This window comes from Amia ocellicauda, chromosome 14 (assembly GCF_036373705.1).
Source record: "Amia ocellicauda isolate fAmiCal2 chromosome 14, fAmiCal2.hap1, whole genome shotgun sequence".
Taxonomy (NCBI): domain Eukaryota; kingdom Metazoa; phylum Chordata; class Actinopteri; order Amiiformes; family Amiidae; genus Amia; species Amia ocellicauda.
Window position 1 is genome coordinate 25420171 of NC_089863.1, and position 23517 is coordinate 25443687.

Genomic DNA, 23517 nt, shown 5'->3' on the forward strand with positions numbered 1-23517 from the left:
CTGTCGCTTTAAGAGGAGAGTTCAGGGAATTTCCCTCCGTTACGCGTCACTGGAAACTGCGTGTTCACAGGTAATGACTCTTGGATAAATGCGCATATTTATTTTTTAAGCTTTCTTTGTAAAATAGCGGGAAGGCTCAGGCCCTGGTTTTGTATGTTTTGTTTAATATGATGAGATATCATTTACTTCTAATTTTGTGTAGTTTTGAAAATAATTTTGTTTTTCTTTTGCTGAGTGTCTGAGCAGGACTGTATTGAATGTAAAGTTAAGACTCAATACGGGTGGATTGGATGTAAACGATTAAACGAGTGATGGACTTATGAATTATGCATAAAATAAGTGTTAGTCTTTTGCACAGCACTGTATCTATACACTGTGTGTGTGAAATATGATAACAATTTAGCAAAATGATGCATGCTGAAATTGAATTGGGCTAATTGCTGTGTCAGTGATGAATTAATTATCATTTTCTTTTAGGAGAAAATCCAGACGTTCTACAGAGACACTGGGGCTGAAAGATACAGTTACTGAAAGAAGTTAATACAATTATCAACCTTAGTTATATATATTTGAAATATTTTTAGGATTTTAATTTTGACTTTCACATTTTAGCTTTGTCAGTGTTACCTTAATCTTAACCACTGTTTAACCACCTTAACGTAATTTAGACATGACGGTTTTATGTATGTATGTATGTATGTATGTATGTATGTATGTATGTATTTATTTACAGCAATTTAGTATTGTTATTACTCTGTGACTGATATTTCAAGGTTGGTACTTCTTAGACCTGTAAAAATAATAAAACACTTTCTAATATTTGTATGTGTCCTTTTTTTGTAAAAATTGTGAAATATGGCCTGTTTTAAAAAATACACATTTAAAGTGCTGTTATACATTAAAAACGTACACCACTTGCAAAATGTTCAATAAATGCCTAACAGCAGCACTATAGCTTTATTAACAACTTAATTATGAGACACTTTGAGATGTATATCAATAATGCTCTTATACATTGAAATTGTGCACCACTTTAGGGGTTGCAAAACGATTTATAAATGGTTATAGAACAGCGTATTACTTGTTACATTCATTTATAGCATATTTTGATTTAGGAGGGTCTATGCTTACAAAGCTGTTATAGATTTAAAATGTGCACCACTTTAGGGGTTGCAAAATGATGTATAAATGATCAACAACAGCTTATCAACAGTTTTTTTAATTGTAAATGCCTTGTATTTTAGGCATAGGTCTATATAGTGCAGTTAGAATTTACATTTGTGTTTACTATTATAAACTAAAGTAAGTAATTGCCAGTTGGCACCAGGTATTCCCTTTGAAGAGCTGCAGGTTTCAGAGTTGAGTTTTTAAGTAGGGTATATTTTTAATGACATTGTCCAGAGAAGGTTTAACTGTGCAGTGTATTCACCACACCCTAAATAGTAAAAAGATGCAGGATGTGATAAAGATCCAACAATGTAAAACGTGTTTTGATGACTACGAGCAAGCAATAGCAGTTGTAATGGGTGTCTTTTGTTAAATAATTATAATGGTGACCTACCTGGGTTATGTATTACCTCTCAAAACACTGTGTTGTAGGATGTAGAAGAAACTACACTATTCAATAACAATGTCATTCATGTGGTTATCAAGTATCCACAGGTCTGGATGGAAGGTATGGACATCATCTATTCACTGGGATATGTAATGTTTTTATCCCAGTTGCATGTTTTGCAGGATATAAAAAGTGAAGACAAAATGTGCTGACCCTATTTATTTTCTTTTGTAATGTGTCACAATATCTGGCAATGTAATGAGAAACATACAAATAGAACACAATGATATACTATATCATAAAATAGACTTAGAGCCAAAACATATCACTGTTCAGAGATCCATCAGTAAAATTGATTTATAATGGTACTTATAAGGTTACCTTATGGGTAGAGCTATAACATATAATGCAGTCTTATAGTATATGGAATTAAATAGCATTATAAGATGTTTAATAGCAGCTAATAAATGGCATGGCAGATTATGATAATAGATTGATGTCGATTGATATAATACCTTTTATTAAGTATGTTATTAAATATAATGTTTTATAGCAAAAAATACTTAAAAATGTCTAATATATTCATAATATGTAATAATAATCATAACAACATCATTAATAACATGTTAATAGATTGTTTATAATGGACACTTAAAGTGTTACCCTGTTTATTAGTTATTGCTGTGCACAGTGCACTATTTACATTGTATGTATTACTTAATCTATTTCAGTGTACGTTAAAGTGCAATACATGTTCTGTGATGTGCACTATTTCAATGTTTATGTGTCATTTTGTTTACCTAAACATCTCTCCGCCATAAAGATGGGCACCACTAAAATGTTTTGTGGCAATGTGGGGGGCCCAACAATCAAATCTCGCCGATGGCCCCCTAAAGGCTAGGGCGGCCCTGCATATGTCACTCCCACAACCTGTTGTCTGTTTTGCAACCATGCCAACCACATGCTGATGTCGGCCCAACGTCCTGTGCTTTCTGGCTAGTAGTTATTTAAATGAATTTCACTGTCTACCAACGGGATTACTGGCTCATTCTTTTTTTTAGCTTGGTGTGCTGAAAGTTTAATTGAATTATACACGCACCTAAAGGATTATTAGGAACACCATACTAATACTGTGTTTGACCCCCTTTCGCCTTCAGAACTGCCTTAATTCTACGTGGCATTGATTCAACAAGGTGCTGAAAGCATTCTTTAGAAATGTTGGCCCATATTGATAGGATAGCATCTTGCGGTTGATGGAGATTTGTGGGATGCACATCCAGGGCATGAAGCTCCCGTTCCACCACATCCCAAAGATGCTCTATTGGGTTGAGATCTGGTGACTGTGGGGGCCAGTTTAGTACAGCGAACTCATTGTCATGTTCAAGAAACCAATTTGAAATGATTCGACCTTTGTGACATGGTGCATTATCCTGCTGGAAGTAGCCATCAGAGGATGGGTACATGGTGGTCATAAAGGGATGGACATGGTCAGAAACAATGCTCAGGTAGGCCGTGGCATTTAAACGATGCCCAATTGGCACTAAGGGGCCTAAAGTGTGCCAAGAAAACATCCCCCACACCATTACACCACCACCACCAGCCTGCACAGTGGTAACAAGGCATGATGGATCCATGTTCTCATTCTGTTTACCCCAAATTCTGACTCTACCATCTGAATGTCTCAACAGAAATCGAGACTCATCAGACCAGGCAACATTTTTCCAATCTTCAACTGTCCAATTTTGGTGAGCTTGTGCAAATTGTAGCCTCTTTTTCCTATTTGTAGTGGAGATGAGTGGTACCCGGTGGGATCTTCTGCTGTTGTAGCCCATCCGCCTCAAGGTTGTACGTGTTGTGGCTTCACAAATGCTTTGCTGCATACCTCGGTTGTAACGAGTGGTTATTTCAGTCAAAGTTGCTCTTCTATCAGCTTGAATCAGTCGGCCCATTCTCCTCTGACCTCTAGCATCAACAAGGCATTTTCGCCCACAGGACTGCCGCATACTGGATATTTTTCCCTTTTCACACCATTCTTTGTAAACCCTAGAAATGGTTGTGCGTGAAAATCCCAGTAACTGAGCAGATTGTGAAATACTCAGACCGGCCCGTCTGGCACCAACAACCATGCCACGCTCAAAATTGCTTAAATCACCTTTCATTCCCATTCAGACATTCAGTTTGGAGTTCAGGAGATTGTCTTGACCAGGACCACACCCCTAAATGCATTGAAGCAACTGCCATGTGATTGGTTGGTTAGATAATTGCATTAATGAGAAATTGAACAGGTGTTCCTAATAATCCTTTAGGTGAGTGTATTTACTTTGAAGAATGGAGATATGCGGTTTTAATGTTTTCGATTACAGTTTTTGTTCAACGTCAATGGAAAAATCAATGGAAGAAAATAGCAGAATTATCTAAGTGTTAATTGTCGATAACTTCCTTAATGTGTGCTGCATTTATGAACGCGTGTTGGTTGGGCACTGGGGGGTTTCATTATTCTTTGCTTTGATAAACAATTAATATGCAAGATAATGCAACAAACTGAAACTGGGGATGATCCTGTGGTTACTACGCAGCTCTGTACAAACTGCAAGTTTGTTGCAATTGACCCTTAATGACTATATGATATAGGGTGTTCATCATACGCAGACTTTTGTTATTCTGCACAGACTTTGACAAATTTAGCCAATGGTTTTCTGAGAATCTTCTGAATATGCAGATTCTGGACAGAATTGTGAAAATCTGCATCTTTAGAACGCACCCATAGAAAACACTAGTAAGAATTATTGTATGAATTATAATGTCTTCATCTTCTTCTTCATATAATTCTGGATTCAAAATACATCTAATAATAATACCATCGGTACTACACCTGAATAATGCATTTATTGCTGTTTGTTATAGACATGACACTTTTAGATAGCTAGAAAATGTCAAATGTAGGATAATAATAATAATGAAAGCAAAAAAAGCACATTCCAAATAAAAGAAGCCCAAAAAGCAACAAAAAAAATTAAGATTATGTAAAAATGCGGACAAGTTAATTTATAAAGAATTCTGCTATGAATAATGGACATGCTGCGATAGTATTTTATTAAAATGTTACTTTGCTCATATTCATAATTGCACTGAATAATTATATAGTTGAGCTGAAGTGTTATAATAGGTACCATTATACGGTGGCCCTGAAGTGCAAAACACAAATGCAAAAAGTAAACCACAACTGCATAAAGAAAAATGCAAATGAAAAAAGAGAAACAAAAACAAAAAGCAGAACGCAAAAGCAAAAGGAGGAACACAAATGCAAAAAGAAAACCACAAAAACAAAATGAGAAACACAAAATCAAGAAGATTTTTTGTAGTTTCTTCATCCGCCAGCTGTATTATTTCGAAGCCCACAACTGTATGGGCAAGCTACATAGGACTGAAGTGCTGCTATTGGTCAGTGTCTCTGATCTCTGCTCTGTGCTCTCTGCATGAGATAAATGCAGCTTCAAGGAAGAGGTTCAAGAGGCAATCTCAAGAAGAGTCTTGGAGAAGTTACAAACTACAGGCACTTTTATGTAGACCAGACAGGAGAGAAAGATAACAGGCCCACATGTCTGTCCCGTGATGAGTGCAAGTTCAGTTTCTGCCTGACAACTCATTAGGAAAACCCATATATGGTTAAACCGGGGAAAATTAAAGCATACATAATGTTTAATATAAGGGGGGTTTGTACGCTGTATCAAGCCCAAATTGATGGAGAAAATTGCTTATCAGACTTTGTTCCTCTGGGTATCAGGGTTGCACTATGGCACAGTACCACAGCACAGCAAGGCCGCGAGACAGTGACCTTGTTTAGGCAGACACACAGGGGAAGAAATGCAGTTAATCAGCGAGTTACAGAAACAACTAAACACAGATGTTAAGACAGAAATAAGAGGACTGATTTCTCATTAATGAACACTTATACATTACAGTTCACAGAATACTGCCTGTGTGTATGTGGGTCTGTGTGTGTATGCGCGTACATTTAATACATATGAGGACAGTGTTCACTGTAAACACTACAGGGAACACACACATAATTGGTGCAATGAATATGAGTTAGACTAGATATTTAATAACTATATATTTATTTTGTGACTCAGAGATTTAGGATTTAGTTAAATATTTAATCAAACGATAAATATTTATTTTTCAAAAACAGAGATTAAGCATTTATTTAAGTATTTCTTTAAAAAACAAAATCTTTATAAATGTGGAAAAAAGGCTTAAGTATTTACTAAATGTGGAAAAAAACACAAGGTTTACGTTAAATGTGTGAAAAAAGAAGTGTGTGCTGTTTTACATTTGGTGCCCTATATTTTTCTGAAGCAAGAAAAGAAACAATTGAACTGTCCCCAAATTGCTGCTTTTATATGATTTATTAAAAGAGAACAAAGTGTACTACTCTGGTGTCTTCCTTAATTAGGACTGTTACTGTACATATGCAACATTATGAATGACACAAAAGGCGCTTTTGTGATACCTCTGCACAGGTTAGTACAGTCTGTTATTGCGACAAATGCATTTTGTGGATGAGGAGATGCATTTTAAATACTTTCGTATGTCACCACATAATTTCACTGACCTGCTGCAGCGCCTACAGCTGTACATCATACAACAGCCAACCCTGCACTGAGAGATTGGCTGCGGCTCTCAGATTCTCCCTACTCAACCAATCAGCACTTGCTTGACATATGGGGAACAGAGGGTGTCGATTAGAGGAGTCGCTTCTAACTGGAGTGAGGTTGTTAGTGGAGTTCCACAGGGATCAGTACTAGGGCCTTTGCTTTTTCTAATCTATATTAATGATCTGGACTCGGGGATAGTTAGCAAACTTGTCAAATTTGCAAATGATACTAAATAGGTGGCTCAGCAGATACAATCTTGGCAGCACAAGCTATTCAGAGGGACTTAGATAATATTCAGTTGTGGGCCGTCACCTGGCAGATGAAATTCAATGTGGACAAGTGCAAGGTAATACATGCAGGTAACAAACATGTCCACTATAATGACACTATGGGAGGAATAGAACTAGATGAAGTAACGCATGAGAAAGACCTAGGAGTCTATGTGGACTCCTCACTGTCTCCATCCAAACAATGTGGGGAAGCAATAAAAAAGGCAAATAATGTTAGGGTATATTGTCAAAAGTGTAGAAATGAGAACACACGCACCCGGGGACATAAATGGAACTCCCCAGTGATGTGGTTGAAGCTGAAAATCTGGGAACATTTAAAAATAGGCTGGATAGGATCCTTGGATCACTCAGTTATTAATGGACACCAAACGAGCACGATGGGGCGAATGGCCCCCTCTCGTTTGTATACTTTCTTATGTTCTTACGCAGAGACATGTATCTACGCAAAAGCATAAATCAGGCTTTAGTGTTGCCTATCTGGCTAATATAAGTGTTTAGAGCTCAGTTCTTATAATAATTTCTATGGTCTTTGTTATAGTGTCTGTCCACATAAAATGTCCACATCTGCCAAGCATAAAACATTGGATATAAGGCATTTCTTAATGCTGAGAAAAATAAGTGCAGTCAGGCAACATTATCTAGAGCTGTTTCCACACTAACCCCAGGTTGAATTGACCCGGAGTGGACCCAGATTTAACTGTCTAGTGTGAAAGCAGTTTACAACACTCACAGAGTGGCTAAATTAATTAAGTGCTTGTTTTCTTAATTTGTATACGGTGTATCTGCATAGCTCATAATCTTTACATGTTAGCATTAGTTTGGTCGCTTTCAACCTTAGACAGCCAAAAGTACTGTAGTTATTGCTTTTGTGAGAACAATACTCCATAATGCTGTTTTATGTAAATATGTTGGTAAACAGAATACAATCTATCTCAGCATTGTTGAGGTAAAACAGAACAAGGAGCAGAGATGAGTTTAAGGAACAGTGGGACAGCTTTACAAACTTTACAAACATGCACCTGGATTTGAATGATGGAAACGACTGAACAACTATTTAATTTGAGTATTTATTGTTAAATTGATAATGTGTGATACAAATACAGCATTACTTTACCTGTACCAACTTAAACTCCCCAAAAACATATATCATATATCATTTACAAATTCACTTGGACGAAAGCAGTGTTTTTAAACATTTATTTATCACTTTTGACATCTCACTTTTGGGGCTTCAGAACATTTAAATGGTGTATTGAAACATTTTTTTTTAATAGTATAGCAGAAGTATCATATTCTGTTTGCTTGTCTATATTTTATTAGTCAAGTTCCTATATGGGTTTTGCACATAAGTCATAACACCTGGCATCTGCATATGATTATATATATTTTTTTTAACTGGTCCTAAGTCTAGGTTTAAATCAAAGGGAGATCGTGCTTTTCCTGTAAATGCCCCTAGACTTTGGAACAGCTTACCTTTTAACATTAGAGTCGGTCCATGTTTTTTAAATCTCAAAACTCATTTTATACACTTGCATTTCCATATGTATGAAACAGTTATTAACTATTTTAAGTTTTATTGCAAGTTTTTTTTTTTTTTATATATTCCCCCGAAAATACGAACTTCTGGGTTAAAAAAAACCTGTCACAATATATATGCTTCAAACTGCCACCAAATAAGCAAGTTAAACTAAAATGCGAAGTGAAATAGTCAGATCACAACTGGAGACACCGAATCCAGTTCCAGGGAAGTTCTGTTGTACAGCCAGTTAATTAATGATCTAATTTCATTAATTATCCATCAACCAGACAGTGATGACCTGAAATGACCTGATCTGTAATTGGCTGACACAGTAGAGGAAGGCACACCCACATTTAGCAGGTCAGTTTAAAAGCTTCAACAAACCAACTGCAATATAACTTTCATTCTGTGAAGACATGAAGGAGGAAAAACATGAAGTGACACAAACACAGGACCCAGCAGAGCACACGACTCTCATGAGACACCCAGCCAATCCAGGAGGGGCCCATCACATGATGTCTATATAACCAGACGCCACCTGCAGTGCTGAGCCCTCTGACTGTAACTGCACCTCTCCCTCTGCGGACACTTCATAGGGGCTCCATACTATCAGTACAGCAGTGAGGACACCTGACAGGACAGCACAGCAGGCCTGACACAATAGGGCCAAAGACCATTATAACACAATAGTCATGAGCTCATAATACAATAGGGGCCTATAGTAAAAGTGCAGTAATACAGTCCTGTTCTAATAGAGGGGGCAGCAGTAACAGTGCAGTACAAGGCAAGAGGTAAAACCATGGAATTTTACTCAATTTAAATTATAAAGTTAAAAATAAGATTAATTATGTAATTGTTTTGAGCACAACAATCCACAGATTCAGAACTCAGTTCACAGTGAAGCAGATTCAATTCCAGCCTTTCCATGATGCTCAAGCACTTCACTACAGGTTTAATATTTCTATAGAGGATCGTAGAGACGGTCTCTGATCTATAAAATGGAGAGAGTGAGGATCCCATCACTGCACAGCCCAGTCAGTCCTGTTCAGAAGGAGGCAGCTGTGGGACGAGTAGAAACCCCTCTGGGGCTGGAGAGCACTGATCTGAATCTCACTGTTATTACTCTCACTGGTGTAGTGTAAGGTACACATACATTTCACTTAAAGAAGTGAATTTTAGTATCACCTTATCAAGAATCCTAGAATCTTGTAGAACTCAATTTCTGCAATAATTGGATGCAGACACCAATTCCAAAGATATAAATTCTCAAATGTATTATAAACAAAGATAAAATGTAGCACTACACTAGTTATACAAAAAGGGAAAAACTTATTAAAATTCACTCAAGATCAACAAATCAAAGACAAATCACTTCCGTGACCAAATCAAAGACCATGGAATCACATATGATAACACACAAAAGGTTACACGAAATTACAAACACATTGACTACAATACCGGTTAGTAAGACAAAGGTGAGTCTCTCATTAGTATTGTTAGTCGGACATTAAATAACTAATGCAAATTAGTATTTAAGTCAAATAACTTCTCGTTATACATATCAGTTTCGCGAAAGTAGAGTCGTTTCCAAACAGATTTTCCACTGGTTTGAAGGCTCCAAGGTTGTGCACAAAATCTTCTTTGCAAGCAGGGTTTTTCCACCGTAGTTATTGAAGACAAAGTCTTTGAGGAAAGTAGGACCCTGTTCGTTTCCAAGGGTCAAGTTTCTTAAGACTCAAATAGCTATTTAAATGACTGAACACTTTTGTATTCAGTCGACTTAGTAGCTGTAAAACTCCACTGATCAGGTGGGCACAGGCGGGCAGCGCAGTCTGTAAAGTTCTTTATTTAATAAAGTCCTTTAAAAGAATTCTTCGTACGGCTCAATCTCCTTCTCCCAGTTTAACTCTTCTGTTGCCGGCAAAGACTTGGTTGGTTTCTGGTTCTGTTTGTGGTGACAGAGCTACAGGTTGAGCTGTGGCAGCGAGGTACTGGTTCAGGTGAGAGAGAGAGAGAAAGGTGCTGTGCGTTGCCTTTTAATGCATGTCAGATCAATAGATGATTGGTTCTTGAGTTTGTGAGATTGGATTTCGGTTTCAGCCCCCAGTGTCCTATTGGAGGGGGGCTTGATTTATGACTGATGTCAATCCATGCCATCTTTTGGAAATGCCGGTTGGCCTGGGTTCGTAGTTCTGTTTCGGGATTTCAGCTCTCGCCTACTTCAAAGGGTTTTTATTACCTATAGGCCCTATTCCTCAGACATTTCACAGCAGGGATTCCAAGCCATTTGGCCCATTCTCTGTGCCATCCTCCCAAGACTGCCACTTTGATATAGAACAGTTCACGTGCCGATGAGCTCAGGAAATCTGATAACTTTGGGGGAGAGGTCTTCTTTAGATCAGAGCTTCAGCTCAGAGCTAAAAAGCTCTATCAAAATACACCCCCCCCCCTTTAACGCTACACTGGCTACTGCTCCTGCTGCCTCATTCTGCCTCATTCAGTCTGTGTCACAGACAGGAGAGATGATCAGTGGGGCTGTGTTTTTACCCTTCTGATAAAGGTTGGGGCTGAAGTATGGATAGAGTTTCTCAGTGAAGGTGTCAGTGAATGTGTATATATGAGACCTGGCCTCCACATTGTAAAAGGAGACCTGCCCCCCATCATAATCCACAAACACCCCCACCTTCTGGGGCTTCAGGGGAAGGGGAAGGAGGACATAGGGGTTAGCATTAGCCCAGTACTTATTCCCATTCCTCTGACCCACAGTCCAGTAACCATACTCAGGTCCCAGTTTAATTACCCCCTTCCTGTTGATGGACTCTCTGGCGACTCCTAAATCCCATTCAATCTTCTCCCCCACCTCCACCTCCCAGTAGTGTCTCCCTGAACTGAAACCCTCCTTTCCCAGGACACAGAAACAAGGATCAAATCTCTCTGGATTGTCAGGGAGAGCCTGTCGTCTGTCTCCCAGTCTCACTTGTTTCCCATCCTTAGACAGGATGAGCCAGGGAGCAGCTGTATTGGGGTCCAGAGTCACATCCACTGTGGAGCAGAGAGGAGAGAAACATGAAGACAACAGTCACAGCAAAGAGAACAATGAGCAATTTACATGGTTTCATATTTCCCATTTCAAATCCATTGAGAGAGATACAGGAGTAATCTTAGAATATCACACTGCTGCACGAACATTAATGTTTTATTGTTTAATTAGTTTATTTATATTCAATCTGTAATTGTTCTGTGACAACCCTGTGCAGGGCTCTATAGTAAATACAAATGATTGACTGAGAATAAAATACCTCAAATTTCTGTTCTTTTTTTTTCATGTCAAGCAGGAACTTGGGACTCTCAGTTTAGGGTGCAGTAAAATATGCTGGGATTCCTCAGAGCCACTGACCCACATGGAAAGCAGCTTGAAGAGCTGTTAGGGCTTCATTCAGAATTACTGGGGCTCTAGTTCCCACTCCAGCTCACACTGAGAGACTGTGTTTGTGCAGCTCAGTCAGTCCTTGTCAGTGAATATTACTGGTCACACAGAGAGTTTATACCATCTGCAATGTGTGTCTCTAATGCCTCAGTTCCACTGGCTTAAGCATCGTGCCGTGCCATGCCGTGCCGGAGTCCCAGAACTTTTTTTGTAAAACCAGGCCGTTGTGAATCCATCCCTCTTATGGGAGGAGCAGCGACTGTGGGTTTGGTTTGTGTTTGTGTTAAAAGCAAAGACAGGAAACACTGCGAGCGATACAGCCTGACGTGGAGAGGACTTTTGTGTCTGTTTTATTCTTTGTGCTTTACATGATTGTTAACAGCGTAATAAATACACATTTCTGTTAAGAAGAGCTGAACGTGTAGAGACAACATTATATTCAGACAAGCACGTCCTCATAAGAATACGTTTCCATGTGCAACAATAATACTAAATAGCAAATATGTATTGATATTATTATAGTCATCATTTGTGCTAGTATATATGCATTTTAAATGGCACAGCGTGACTCCCTTAACTTATTACTCTTTCTGCAGATTTGTAACTGCAAAAAATACTTTTTGCCGAATTATTTATAATTTACTTATCAGACGTCCTTAACCAGGGTAAGTTACAACTGAAACAAAATCCACAAGTTTCACAATTAATCATCCAGATACAATATAGCAGGTTATAATTTAACTAAAGTGTGCACGTCTCAGTCATGGCATTCATGGACGCATTTATTAAAACAGTTCTTAATGTTTTAGAGGGAAAGCCAGATCTGCTGTATTTATTTATTCATTAATTTATCTTGTAAATGGACACGTTAACTGAATCGTGTGACTGACTGTCTGCGGATTGTCCTGCACACCATTCACACAACACAGCCTGAAACACCGGCCAGCTGTTCATACAATATTAATACCATCGGCTGCTACGATCCGATTATTATCCTTCAGTTTATTACTAGTCACGGCACCCCACCGGTCCTGTGAAATCCAAGTTTTTAATGCACTCGGATATTAACAGTAAGCAGTCATTGTTTCTGTACGTGGATTTCATTCCATGCTGCTAATAAAACTGTAATTTCTTTGTCATCTCACACGGCACTTGAGATTATATCTTCCGACATAATGTATCTGATCTCTACCCTGTCTGACTACAAGTCAAGCACACATCTTCATTTTCAGAAGCGGAGCTTTTTCCTCAGTGGGTGACGGACGCTTATGGACACGTCTGGCAGCAGATAGTTAACCAGCCACAAAACCCAGACGCGTGCAAACGCTTAGCCAGTGGAAACTGGGACCGGATGCCTCCACCAGTGGAAATGGGGCATAAGTGTCTCTCTTTCTCTCTCTTTCTCTCTCTCTCTCTCTCTCTCTCTCTCTCTCTCCATCCATGAGTGAGAGCAGGAGAACAACACAAATCACACACCTGCACACTGCTGGATCCTCTTCAGCTCTGGAAGAAACAACAATCAATTACAAAACACAGTGTTGGACTAAATTGGGCAATGCATTGTTAAATATAAAAACGTGATGTAATACTATAATGCAGAAACAATTATAAAGATGTAAATTGGTGAAGGGAACACAATTCCGTAGAGGAAACTACAGCCTCCTTAAAGAGTCACTGTTATTCATCAGCACAGGCTGAGACAAGATCCCTGTCCTCCCTCACTGTAGATTAAACACAGTCTGTAACTTTGCTGCAGATTTTAAAATAAATTACAATACAAACCAATTCCATAAAGGTTCTTCAGTTCCTCCCTGAGTGTCTCCTCCAGTTTAAATACTACACTTCTGAGATTCTCCAGAGAAAGGTCAGAGGTCACAGTGACATCAGCCCAGTCCTTGCTGTGTGGAGGAGGTGGCAGGGCTGGGAGACTCTACAGCAGGAGAGAGGAGACACTCATTATCATGGAGGGGTCTGTACAGGTCATTGTGAATGCAGTGATGTCACAGTGCTGACCTGTAGGAAGTGGATGTGGTCCTCAGTGTGTGAGAGCTGCTCCAGCTCAGTGCATCTCTTCACCAGCTCAGTGATTTCCTGCTCCAGCTCTTCAATGAGCCCTTCAGCCCGCCTCTCTGCTGCTCTGTGCTTCTCCTCAATCAGTTCCAGCAGCTCGGCCTGGCTTCTCACAATGGAGCACACCAGAGCCCTGAAGACCTGCTCACTGTCCTCAGTCTCTCTCTGGGCACCAAGCTGAGGGGACCACAGGAACATAAGTGATAAACATTGAAATTCTATCAAATCACCTGTGATTTCATTAGAAGATAACTTGTGTAAAATCGTCTAAATATCGGCAACAATCCCCACTCAGTAGTGTTTGATCAGACTCCTGACAGGACTCACTCTGCTGAGCTCCACTGCCTGTCTGATCTCCTCCACCTTCTTCAGTCTGTCCTGGATCTTCTGTTGCACTTCTGCCTCAGTCTCCCTCAGCTGAGCCTGTGGACAGACAGGGGACACAGACACTCTAGTCACTGCTGATGGCTCACTGACACTGGGCTCCAGACTCTCCCACTGACACTCAGCACAGAGCTGTCTAGAACAGGGTCCTGCACTTCCAGATGTAGATCTTGTAAGGTTTATGCCTGATCTTGTATACAAACTGTGAAAGGAGCTTGATAATACATGTAAAATTTATACAATTAAAAGAATATCACCTTCTTTCTTCTGAATTCCTCTTCTAAGGAGACAGTAGCGTGTCTGCGGTGGTCTGTCTCAGTGCAGAACTGACAAACACAGATCTGGTCTTCTCTACAGAACACCTCCAGGACTCTCTGGTGCTTCTTGCACAGCCTGTCTTCAATGTCACTCACAGGCTCAATCAATTTGTGTCTCATTAGCATATTGACTCTCTGATGGGGCTCCAGGTGAATCTGACAGTAAGAGGCCAGACACACCAGGCAGGATTTCACAGCCCTGAGCTTCCTCCCAGTGCAGAAATCACAGGGCACTTCTCCAGGCTGAGCAGAGCGCTCCTCAGAAAGATTGAGTCTGGTTCTGATCTTTTCACTGATTTCCTTTAAGGTTGTGTTAATGCGCAGATCAGGCCTCCTATAGAAAGTCTCCTTACACAGTGGGCACTGGCACACAGCACTGCTGTCCCAGTACCCTCCAATACACGCCATGCAGAAGTTGTGCCCACAGGGAGTGGAGACTGGTCTGGTGAATATATCCAGACATATGGAGCACTGGAACTGCTCCTCAGACAGGAGACTGCTGGGGTTAGCCATTCCTGAGGACAGAGGAGCGATGAGATGATCAGAGGAGGAGATCAGCAGTGTGTCACTAAAGACTGGACTGCCAGCGATATACAGCTGCTAGAAACAATGATGCCAGCCTGCCTTGAGTGTTCAGGATGGCTGCACATGAGAAACACTAAAGACAATAGAAATCAAGCCCTGCTTTAGTCCACCCAGTATTGAGCACTTAATAAACAATGGTACATCAATTATATAGCATTATACGACAAGTTGTCTCTTGTATGGTGGCCCTGAAGTGCAAAACAATACTGCAAAAAGAAACATGCAATTGCAAAAAGAGAAACAAATGCAAAAAGAAAAACGCAAAAACAAAAAACAGAACGCAATTGCAAAAAGAAAAACACAAAAACAAAAAGCAGAATACAAAAGCAAAAAGAAAAACACAAAAACAAAATGAGAAACACAAAAAGAAAAAGATTTGTTTTAGTTTCATCATCCTCCAACTGCATTATTTCGAAGCCCACCGCTGTTAGGGGCAAGCTACACGCTCTCACACAGGACTGAAGCGCTGCTATTGGTCAGCGTCTCTGTTCTCTGCTCTGTCCTCTCTGTGCAAGAGAGACACTCGATTGCAAGTATAAGTGTTGATGCAGGTTATATTACAAAGGTTAGAAAGTGATGTTAGCATACATGCACATGGTTTGTTGGCAAGTTATAGTTTTTCTCGATCGCTTAAACACAAAAACTGGTTTCTGTAGCACAAAAACCCATACCCTTATGTCATTCCCAAACACACACACACATTTCCAATAACCGTAATCACTATTCACCTGTTTCCACACGTTTCAATATTCAAAACTCTGGCGGCCAACACATGCTCTCAATATCATTAACTCAAGTCATCACAACCTAAACTCAAAAAGCACACCTTTCTCCAGGTGCAAACACTAAGCCTCAAAATTGTTAACACACCAATCAGAATTGCAGGGTCAATAAATAGGGCCTAGAGGAATGTCCATGTGCTTTGGAACAATGGATCCTAACAATGCTCCAGCAAAGCGTTAAGCCCTCTATGCTAACAGGCTGGGACTCCTACCACAGGAGGATTAACACTATACTACTTTTACCATGGGGTTACGTCACTTTGTAATGATTTCATTATGACATGAATGAGCCCTGTTACACTCGCGTATAGGGATGTTATGGTTATGGAGGCCCCGCCTCCCAGCCCGAGGCCCAAGGCAATTGCCTACTCTGCCTATAGGTAGCGCCGACCCTGCAGGGAACACACATAATTGGTGCAATGAATGTGAGTTAAGCTCTCTGTTTACACAGTGTTTATTTCTGACATTAAAAGTGATTTGGTCCCAGAGCTGTTATTTTTGCATTAATATATTAACAAATATAGGCCTTGCGAGATATGTAATTTGCCTACAGTACCTACATTTTCTATTGGTAGGACTCTAGATGATGCAATTCTTCTTCTTTTTGCATTTGCGTTCTGCTTTTTGTTTTGTCTCTCTTTTTGCAATTGTGTTTTGCACTTAAGGACCACCGTAGTGCGCTAGCAGAATCGACACATGCATACGCCACGCTCCCAATCTAGTTGGAGGTAAAGAGACTTGTGCACCTTACAGACCTGTGCCCGTATTCATAAAGTGTCTGAGAGTGGGAAATCGGTCCTAAGTGGGTGAAATATCTGAGAGTGGCATCATTTTTATCCTATGTTTACTCTTAGGAGTAATAGCTATTCATAAAGATTGTTTAGAATTTAAAGTACGCCTAACTCAACCAATATTTAGGAGATCTCACAAGGTCCCCTAAACTAGTTAGGAGTTGGCAGATGCCAGCAATGAGAATGACGTCAGCACACCTTCTGTGAAAGGAAAGGCATGTTACAGCGGTGTGATGATGAAGAGTTATTGCGAGGATATAGATTGGACAGAATTGGAATATTGTTTGTTACTGATCTACTCAGAAATACAATTACATCCGTCACTGTCAGAAATACGGCATCATCAGCAGAGATAAAGGTGGTGACAATGTTGCAGTGTCTGGCCACAGGGAAAATGCAACAATGTAGCAGCGATGGTTTGGGACCATCATAGCCTTCAATAAGCTGAATTTCCCATCAGATCATAGTGGCATTAACAGACCCCAAGATCGTTATGGTTTATTGATATCCCCACCACTGTGTGCACATATCCCCAAAAGAAGGTGCATTTATAATCAACAGGCAAGAAGCCTACATTCCTTAAGGGTTGTACACCAATTAGCTATAAGTATAACTCTAACAGACTGTTATTTTTCTAATATGAATCAAAGTAAAAATAGCCTCAAAATGTATTCAAAAATATCCACTCATACAAAGTATATTCATAATAAACTGTGTGGTAAAGTATGCACGTTTAATTTTTATTTTATTTAATACAGAAAAAGTGTCTGAAATAGTGAATCGGTGAAAAATCCTTGATGAATATATCCCGATGTTTCCACCTGTGTACAATTTCCTATGTACAATGGAAGGATAAATAGTGTTACATTTAAGATGTTTTATGCCTATTTCATGATTTTGCTTATGAATGAGAAATTAATCTTGCATTTTAATTCCATGTAGCACCTTAACGGCCTAGTAATGAAGCAATAAGGGGGAAATGCATGATTTAATGTCAAATTATTAACAAATAAAACATTGAGTTAGTACTATACTATTTGTATACTTGTGTTTTCGCATCTTTTTGACTACATGTGATCTTGTGTTTTTTTGTTGTTGTTTTTTTGTGGCAGACTCGTTCTATCACAATTATGCTTCAATCATGTTTTAATATGAGCCCTTGTTGATGAAACCTTCAAAGTTACACAGAGCTAGGATTCCCCTTCCCCAAAAATAATGAGAAAAATATCAGTCACGAATTTGCAGCTGTACCTCCAAACACTGCAAATTGCATCAGATAAAAGACAAAAGAGGCTCCAGAAAGATCCTGAGCAGAGAGACAATTATTATATGTTATTATATATTATATGCCAGTATGAGCCATCAGTCCATAAATATTTCAAACTATTCTTTGTGTTACTGAATATTTTGTATCTCTCTTCTATTTAAAATTAACAACAACTTTCAGACATATATAAATACATATTTGTTATACCTGGCCAGGTATGTACCTTGGGGGTTTCCGTAGTTTCATCACTAAGGATTATGGGGCATCACTTTTAGTAGTTAGTTAAGCACTTCCTGGTGAAACGTGTTATGCAGACATACCCAGTTAATAAAAGCACTTGTGAGTTTACTTTAATTCTCCGTGTCCATTTCTATGATGGAATGTAAGCACAAATAAGGAGAAACAAATATACAACAATATAAGTGAATGTTTTCTCATTGTAAGTTAATGTTTTTTAATCAAGTAATTTAATTTGACTTGTTTTAATTAGCCCTGACTCTCAGCAACACAAGACACTGGCAACAGATTACTCAGTTTCTTCTTCAACATCAAAATCAGATTCAGAGCATTTCTGTGCCACTCATCTCTTCACTGTGAGGCTGCTTTGCGAGGCTAGAGCTCCCTCAGTGCCTTACCTGCTCTCCCTGCCCTGGAGGTGTCTGCTCGTCCCTCAGGAACCACTTATCTCTCCCTCCCTGGAGTGTAGTGTGCAGTCGGGGGGTCTGGACAGCAGCACTGCCCTCAGCACACACCTCACAGCAGCAGCACCACACTGGCCCTCTGTCTCAGCCTGCAGAGGAGCAACTGGCGCTGGACTGACTGCTGTGCTCTGCGCCACAACACACACTGCTTCTGCTTTCACTCTCACCTGGACCGACCAGTTCCTCAGGATCACCTGTTCAATCAAAGAGGAGATGGGAGTTCCTGCACAGGGAGGGCCAGCTCCAGTCTCCAGAGTCAGACTTGTAAGAAATGCTACAGAGCAGCATATTTCTGTACCATGGAACATCCTTCCTGCATGATAGCCTGTAGCTCATCTATGCCCCTCACGGTAGATAGTTAATTGAATATTTTAGCACATAATCCAAAATGACTCTCTCACCTGTTTTGTAATTCTGCTGCATTCGCTCTGCGATCAGCGTACATTTTATGCCTTTTAGCAAAATCTGCAATTTTGCTGTTCACAATGTTATAAACATATTTTTCAAATATTCTGTATAGTTTACCAATCTCTCTCCACCATTTACATCAAACACCAAGTCTATAGGCAGGCGTGGGCAACGGCCATAAAGTAAATGAGTATCCCGTGGTGTCACATGTGGTACAATCATAAGCAGGCAGGGGTGTAGCTAAGTGTTTTGGCGGGGGCACAGTTGGAAAACACATTATGACACTTTCAAATGGTTGGTATTTAATGATTTTAACTACATCTATAGGGTGTCCTATTCACTGTTTTTGTAGTATTCTAGGTACTGGTATTCCTCATACCAGTTACTGTTAAAACATCTTCACTTGGTTCCAAACAAAGTGTAAGGGTGGGCATTTAACACTGGTGGAGTGAGACCCAGTCTTAAAAATTTATGTCTTTTGGCACAATTAGACTGGTGTGTTTCTGATTGAAGGGTGTTGTGTATTGCTATAGTAGTTTTTCCCTCTAAGTGACCCATCACGACTCCGGGTTACATCCTGTTTTGGTATGCTGGGAGCGTCAGTGCTGTAGACATGTAATAAAAAGCCTACTCCAGTTTCATGTGTGTGCTTATTTGTTGTACAGTGAGAGAAAAAAAGTACTTGATCCCCTGCTGATTTTGTACGTTTGCCCACTGACAAAGACATTATCCATCTATAATTTTAATGGTAGGTGTATTTTAACAGTAAAAGACAGAATAACAACAAAAAAATACAGAAAAACACATTTCAAAAAAGTTATAAATTGATATGCATGTTAATGAGGGAAATAAGTATTTGATCCCCTATCAATCAGCAAGATTTCTGGCTCCCAGGTGTCTTTTATACAGGTAACGAGCTGAGATTAGGAGCACTCTCTTAAAGGGATCAAGTCCCCACGTAGTCTTCTCTGTTCCAGGGTGAAAAGGTTCAGTTCCTCAGTCTCTCAGTAGGACATTTTCAGTTTTCTCAGTTTTCCTCACATTGTAGTAAATGTACAGTGCCCTCCAGATTTATTTATACCCAATTTAAAGTAACAAAAAGTTGGTGAAGAACTTTTCTTTCCCTGTGTGTCTGTGTAAACAAGGTCACTGTCTCACTGTGCTACAGTACTGTGCTATAGTTCAACCCTGATACATAGAAGAACAGGGTCTGAAAAGAACTAGATTCCACCAGCAATTTAAGCTTGATACATTGTACAACCCCCCTTAGGTATGCCTTATTTGTTCCCCGGTTTAGCCATGATGGGATCTTCCTGGACCAGTTGTCAGGCCTGTTATCTTTCTCTCTTGCCTGATCTGCACAAAAGTGCCCATACTTTGTAATCTCTCTAGACTATTCTTGACTATTCTTGAGATTGCCTCTCAAACCTCTTCTGAGCAGCTGCTTGTAATAAAACCCTTTGATTGGAAATGCATCTCTCTCTGGATTTCTCCAGTCTCTTCAGTTGGTTTTAGAAAAAAAAAATAGCGTACACTGAGTTTTGTTTTTGCGGATGAACACATGCAAATATAAAACACTAAGATGATCAGTGTTAGATACCGCAAAAACATTTCAGTCCAAAGTTTATTGGTTTTAAACTTTAGGGTATGAATAATTTTGAACAAATAAGTTCAAAAGTTCAGAAAATATTTCTGTTGTATATGAAACACAGAATGTTCATTTATGTCACTAAAACCCACTGTAGTCAATGAAGTATGTGAATAATTATAGAAGCAAATGTACCTGTAGTTAGTAGTATTTTTTTTTTCTTCTCTGCTAACTAAAGTTTAGGAATTGAAATGCAGGAGACACCGGAACACTAAAATAATAATACCAAAAGTATAACCTAATGTAAGGACGGGGATCGCCGGGGGTGGTGAACCCAGGTGCAGAGCACAATGGATAGGTCAGGTCGGGCGAGGGGTCGAATGCTGGCAAACAGGAACAACAAGGGCCGAGCAAAACTCCTGGTCAAGGGCACTAGCGGGTGGTCAAGAGATCGGGCAAGCAGGCTGGTCAGGAAAATCCAAGAATCTGGGATCGAAGGACAACAGAAGGGGACTGTTACACGAGAAGAAAATACCAGCGATACAGCTCAGAAATGTGACTATTCAGATAACAAGACTTCATGTTGAAGGCTGGGAACAAAGGGCTATATATACACAAGGGGATAATTATTATTATTATTATTATTATTATTTATTTATTTATTTATTTATTTATTTATTTATTTATTTTCTTTGCAGACACCCTTATCCAGGGCGACTTACAACATAAGTGCAAACAAAGTGCAAAAATACAGTGAAGTACAAGGAATCAACCATTACAAATTCAATTTTGGCTAAAACAGCAATTCAAAATACATTTTACAAATTCCAATTTACAATTTACAAAAGTACAGTAAGTGACTTCCTACATCCTGGACGGTGTAGGCTAAGTGCTGTCAAGATGTAGGGTCACAGACAAGGGCTACGGGAAAGGGAGCAAGGAGGAAAACAATTAAGAACGCGAGGAGCATAATAAAACTGTGAAGTGCTATCTAGCAGGGATAGAGGACTAATATTACAAGTGCGTCTTGAGTAAGCGCCGGAATGAGGTCAAGGACTCTGCTGTTTTGACTTCGGTGGAAGGTCGTTCCACCACTTAGGGGCCAGGGATGAGAAGGAGCGGCTCTGGAGGAAGGAGAGTGGAGAGGAGGCAGAGTTAGTCGTCTGGCACTGGAGGAGCGCAGTGGTCTGGAGGGGATGTATGGAGAGACGAGTGTCTGAAGGTAGCTTGGTGCAGTGTGGTCAAGACAGTGGTAGGTGAGGGTCAGTGTCTTGAACTGAATGCGTGCCGCTATCGGGAGCCAGTGGAGGGAGCGGAGAAGGGGAGTAGCGTGTGCGAATCGTGGCAGAGAGACACCAGACGAGCCGCAGAGTTGTGGATTAGCTGGAGCGGATGGTAGTAAATGCAGGCAGGCCGGTCAGGAGGGAGTTGCAGTAGTCCAGGCGGGAGAGGACCACTAATTAGTAGGGAACTAGGAGCAGGTGTGGTGAGAAACAAGAGACAAGGACTAATTAATCAATAATGAGGTGAGTGAAGTAAAGATCATGGGAAAACACTGTAGTAAGGGCGGCCTCTGTCAGTGATTCTGGGAACTGTCAGGTAGCGGGTGTATAAAAGCCAATTATACAAAAAAGCTTAAACACTTAAACACACATTTATAGACACATTTTGACACTGCCTTTTATAAAAATAGTACAAGATGAAACACCTATATTTTTATTTCCATAATTATTGTTTGCATACTAATTAAAAGCAATTCACATTACCACAAAAATATGAAATTCCATGTTAAAAAAACCTGGCACAATATATGTTTCAAACTGCCACCAAATAAGCATGATAAACTAAGGCTGAGTCCTTGACCTCATTCCGGCGCTTACTCATGACACATCTTTTCAGACAGTAGTTCTTTTTTTTATGCTTCTTGTGTTTATGATTGTTTTCCTCCTTGATCCCTTTCCCGTAGCCCTTGACTGTACCTTACATCTTGACAGCACTATTTTGAATTGCTATGTTTTATGTAAATTGAATTTATAATGATTGATGCCTTTACTTAACTTCCATTGTCTGCTAAGTCTTGTCTTCATTGCTGTTGTATTTCTAGGTATTCCCTTTGTTATCGATTGCCTGTTTACGACCTCCGTATGTACCTCGACCACCGATTCCCGGATTCTCCCTACCAGCCTGTTCGCCTGATCTTTGAGCCCCTGCTTGCCTTATCGACCACAACTTCTGGATTTCCCTGGACATTACTGTTTGCCGGCATTGACCCCAGCCTGTTCCTGACCACCTCTCAATGTGCACCTGGGTTCCCCACCACGGCAGTCCTCCATTACAGCAAGGTTGGGAACAGGTGAAGGGTATATAACCTTCATGGTAACACTTTAAAATAAGTACCCCTTATAAGGTATAATATGTTAGTTAACATGAACAAGCCAGTAACTAATGCATCAACAAGTCACAAAAAGTAAATTGATAATGGTAACTAACAAATTAATGACTACATGAATTAATGTATTGGTTTGTCTTTCCTCTTGTCTCAATATTCGGAGACAGTAACTAACGTGGACAAATTACTTGTTTACTCATTTCAAGGACGACATGTTTGTTAATCCTAAGAGTTGTCAAAATAATCACCAGATTTTCCACTACGAATTTAATGATCTTATGAAATAACATGAAATACCTTTGTTAACATAAAGAAAAAAAATGTTCTATTTACTAAACATGATCAGTACTTATTCATGTTAACTAATCAGCAAATGGTTTATTAGATGTTTTCTAAGACATTTATGTATCATGGTTAATGAGATCATTTTTCATTTGTGAGGCAATAACTTGGCTCAATTAATTATCAGGAATTATTATATTCTCTCAACAAAGTAGTAGTAGTAGTAGTAGTAGTAAGTATTGAGATGAATGAACAGGGTTTTAATGGATGTGTGACTTGCATAATTGCTGAACTCCATGTTGCCATCTTCCTCTGCAAAACAGGTTGAGAAGGGTGGGTACCATCTGGGCACATCTGTGTGTGTGAGGTGTGCTTTACATTTATGTAAATCACACATTACGTAAGCTAATTAGTGAATCAGATAGCCCTGATGTAGTGGAGACTGTTCATGAGTTACCAATTCATTACTAATGCTCCTAGTTACAAGTGCACATGGTGGCAAGG

General features: G+C 39.6%; 1 protein-coding gene across 3 annotated transcripts; it reads right to left on the reverse strand.

The window, feature by feature from the left end:
- Positions 1-7686: 7686 nt before the first annotated feature.
- Positions 7687-18482, reverse strand: LOC136767530 (E3 ubiquitin-protein ligase TRIM39). 3 transcript variants are annotated; one of them, XM_066721373.1, is made up of 7 exons: positions 18281-18482; positions 14401-14735; positions 13847-13942; positions 13463-13696; positions 13232-13379; positions 12926-12952; positions 7687-11064 (listed from the first exon to the last, which is right to left on the reverse strand). In XM_066721373.1, exons 2-7 carry the CDS (start codon positions 14731-14733, stop codon positions 10520-10522), a joined length of 1383 nt encoding a protein of 460 aa, XP_066577470.1. In that variant the 5' UTR covers positions 14734-14735; positions 18281-18482; the 3' UTR covers positions 7687-10519. The 3 variants fall into 3 exon arrangements, with proteins under 3 accessions (XP_066577470.1, XP_066577468.1, XP_066577469.1); XM_066721371.1 differs by having other exon boundaries at positions 14161-14735; XM_066721372.1 differs by lacking the exon at positions 12926-12952 and having other exon boundaries at positions 14161-14735.
- Positions 18483-23517: the final 5035 nt, after the last annotated feature.